We start from the raw sequence: 3,154 nt of genomic DNA, 5'->3' as shown, positions 1-3,154 counted from the left end.
CGCTTTTCAGGTTTCAAAACAAGGGAACCATGTTTTTGTGTATTACGTCACCGCCAGGAACCAAAACATTGTTGGACGACGTCACAGCGTGTTTGTTCCCTGCTTATTACAGCGAAACATCAACCCCATCAGAGCAGAGGAGACTGATTGTTGTGACCGGAAGCAAAGACATCACGGGTTTAACCGATATTGTTTAGTATTGCATTCCATAGCGTGACAGAAAAAAAGCGATAAAATATCTTGTCCGTATATAAAGCAGTTCTATCCACTTTCATTCATTCTCATAATTCCAGTTTATGTCAATACGCTGGACGTGACGTGCATCACGTGCATCGGCGTTACAGCGCGACCAACATTTTAAGTTTAAAAACACTTGTCTTATTTATATACTTTTTAATAATGGAATTAACTAGAACATATCGAAAGATTTTGTAAACTCGATCATATCTGAGCAAATGGAACTCATGGATGGAACTGATAGTGAGCGGATGTTCCTCACTGAGCGCGCGGGCTTCTGGGTAATGTGGGTAAGGTGCAGGCGGCACACCACGCCTGAGAGACTAGTGGTGGGGAGAAAAATAGCTTCCGCAGTATCCGTCAGCTGTCGTGGTTAAATGTTTGGTGAGTGTTCATTGTCTACACTCGTGTTTCTGTTGTGTCCTGTCACAGTAACGACGTGTCTTAGTCTGCGGCGACATGAGCCTGAATGAGCATTCACTGCAAGCCCTCTCCTGGAGAAAGCTGTACCTGAGCCGAGCTAAACTCAAGGCTTCCAGCCGCACATCAGCTCTGCTTTCTGGATTCGCTATGGTAACTAACACTGTCCTCACGTCGCCCTCTCACTCCTCCTTATTTTGTAGATTGATCTGTCGTGTCACGCTGTGTTCACATGTCTGTAAAGTTGTTTCCTTATTCTCTCTCTGTCCCCACCCCCTCGGTGTCTAGGTTGCTATGGTAGAAGTGCAGCTGGACAACAGCTACCCTTACCCCCCTGCTCTCCTCATTGCTTTCAGTGCCTGCACCACAGTGCTTGTGGCCGTCCACCTGTTCGCTCTGATGGTCAGCACCTGCATTTTGCCCAACATAGAAGCTGTGAGCAACGTCCACAACCTCAACTCAGTGAATGAGTCCCCGCACGAGCGCATGCACAAGTACATTGAACTGGCGTGGGCTTTCTCCACGGTCATTGGCACTTTGCTCTTCCTGGCCGAGGTGGTTCTGCTCTGCTGGGTCAAGTTTTTGCCAATAAAGCTCCAGAAGTCCAGCAATAGCACAATGTCGTCCGGGGTGGCTGCTGCTATAACCTCCACCTCCATTATGGTACCCTTTGGTCTGGTCTTCATAGTCTTTGCTGTGCATTTCTACCGCTCCTTGGTCAGCCACAAGACCGACAGACAGTTCCAGGAGCTGGAGGAGCTATCTAATCTCACCAGGCTACAAAACGAGCTGGACAACAGAGGGGAATCCTCCATGTTGCAGTCTCCAAGCTCACATTTCCCATAGACGTCTATGGTTGAACTTTGAGAAATCTCCGAGCCAGAAGCCACATCATTGGCTTCCTATGTTTTTTTTTTTACAGGAATAAGGATATCTCACCCTTTTGTTTGTGTTGTGAGATTTACTTTTGTGGAAAGAAATGTTATTTTAGAACACGTTTAATCAACTGTGAACTCACAAATCTGCCATAACGCATGTAATTTGAAAAGTCTTAACTGTGATAGTGACTTGAATTTGATAGTGAATTTATATCTGACATTATTGCAGACACCTGTCAACAATAACTTGGAATCCTGTCAGTTGCCTGCTGCATTTACTAACCCGTTGGTCAGTGAGCACTGTTAATTTATATTTTACTTTGTCGTGTTTTGTAATGCAGAAGTATTTAACCCTCCGTATTAAATGTGTTAATGATTTTTATCATAATGTTCGCTATTTGCCTTTGTAATGACTGATTTTTGCGTAGAAACACTGAACAGCTGCTACATAAACTACAGTATTCTAATGAATATTTGCTGACATCTGTAGCACAGGCTGGGGTTTTAAAATACACAATTTTTTTACCAGGTGGCATTTTGAAGTTTCTGAATTTTATAAATGATATGGGGCATATGGAAACTAATGTTCTCTTAGTAACCCCACTTGCAACCACTGACACAGGTTAAGCAAGTCACATCTGAAAATTAGTAAATTTAACAATCTGTTTTCACCAAGTGTTGTCTTTTTATGCCGGAGAACCAAATGAGCCTTCCCTGTCTGATGGTGAGTTTACATTTCTACTCTTGACACCCTTTTTAAGGAATGCTGACTCTTCAAAACTACTGCATAATCACATTTTGACCTCTGAGGAGTGCTGTTTAATATTAGATGCTAGTGCCCTCTTTGTCTCTTTAGTAAGGCCCCAGAGATCCACTTGTGTCACTTATCCTATTTGCATGTTTGCTTTCATCATTCACACTTAAAATTTACCCAATGGAGTGCTTTTCAATCAAAGTGATGTTTATTTATTAATTAATTTAAGTGGGGTAGGTTTTTTTTTAAGAAGCTTTTATTACACCCAGTAGGTGAAATTCAATATTATCACGCTGTTGATATTATTTTACAAACACACACAGGCATGAAATACACACACATGCAAGAATAGGACCTATACACATGCGTTAATGGAGAGAGGTCAGAGAAAAGGGGACTGTCCCATTTGAGAAGGCGCCCCTGAGCAGGTTCAGTGTCTTGCTCAAGGGCCCCTCTGAAATGTCCAGGGTGTGAACAAGCACATCTCTAGCCACACTCCAAGTGAACTGTCCATGGTGGACTTTACCTCATGTATGTAGTTGTATGTTTGACAAACTCTAGCGTAAAACTGTTTGATTCTGTGCTAATCAAAGCTAGCCGCAAAGTAAACCTTTTACTATCAGGAAAGTTAGTGTTTTATCCTCTGTGTCTTAGTAAACTGGATTTATGTGATAAATTATATCATATCACTACTGTTTTCATTATCTGTATTACAGATGGATGTCTTTAGTTTATTCCACAGACAAGAACAAATTATTTGGGGCATAAATATTCCAACACAACTGAACATGCAGAATGCTTTCTTTATTTTTTGTGAGTGCGGGGTGTAGTGGACACTTGCTGTTGGTCCTCTTGTTGTTGTTCT

At 42.1% G+C, this 3,154-nt stretch overlaps 1 protein-coding gene across 1 annotated transcript; it reads left to right on the top strand.

The window, feature by feature from the left end:
- The first annotated feature begins 604 nt into the window (after positions 1-604).
- orai1b (ORAI calcium release-activated calcium modulator 1b) lies at positions 605-1,882 on the top strand. The gene is made up of 2 exons (XM_080046668.1): positions 605-810; positions 946-1,882. The coding sequence occupies exons 1-2, from the start codon at positions 697-699 to the stop codon at positions 1,501-1,503; spliced, it is 672 nt and encodes a 223-aa protein (XP_079902794.1). The 5' UTR covers positions 605-696; the 3' UTR covers positions 1,504-1,882.
- The last annotated feature ends 1,272 nt before the right edge of the window (positions 1,883-3,154 follow it).

Source organism: Ammodytes marinus (assembly GCF_949987685.1).
Source record: "Ammodytes marinus genome assembly, chromosome: 18".
NCBI classification, from domain to species: domain Eukaryota; kingdom Metazoa; phylum Chordata; class Actinopteri; order Uranoscopiformes; family Ammodytidae; genus Ammodytes; species Ammodytes marinus.
Note: the sequence above shows the minus strand (reverse complement) of the source record. Positions and strands in the feature narration are given on the sequence as shown.

Coding starts and splice junctions, on each gene's coding strand:
- orai1b (XM_080046668.1), top strand. CDS start 697: ATGAGCCTGAATGAGCATTCACTGCAAGCCCTCTCCTGGAGAAAGCTG. Junction 811..945: donor TGCTTTCTGGATTCGCTATG/GTAACTAACACT, acceptor CTCGGTGTCTAG/GTTGCTATGGTAGAAGTGCA.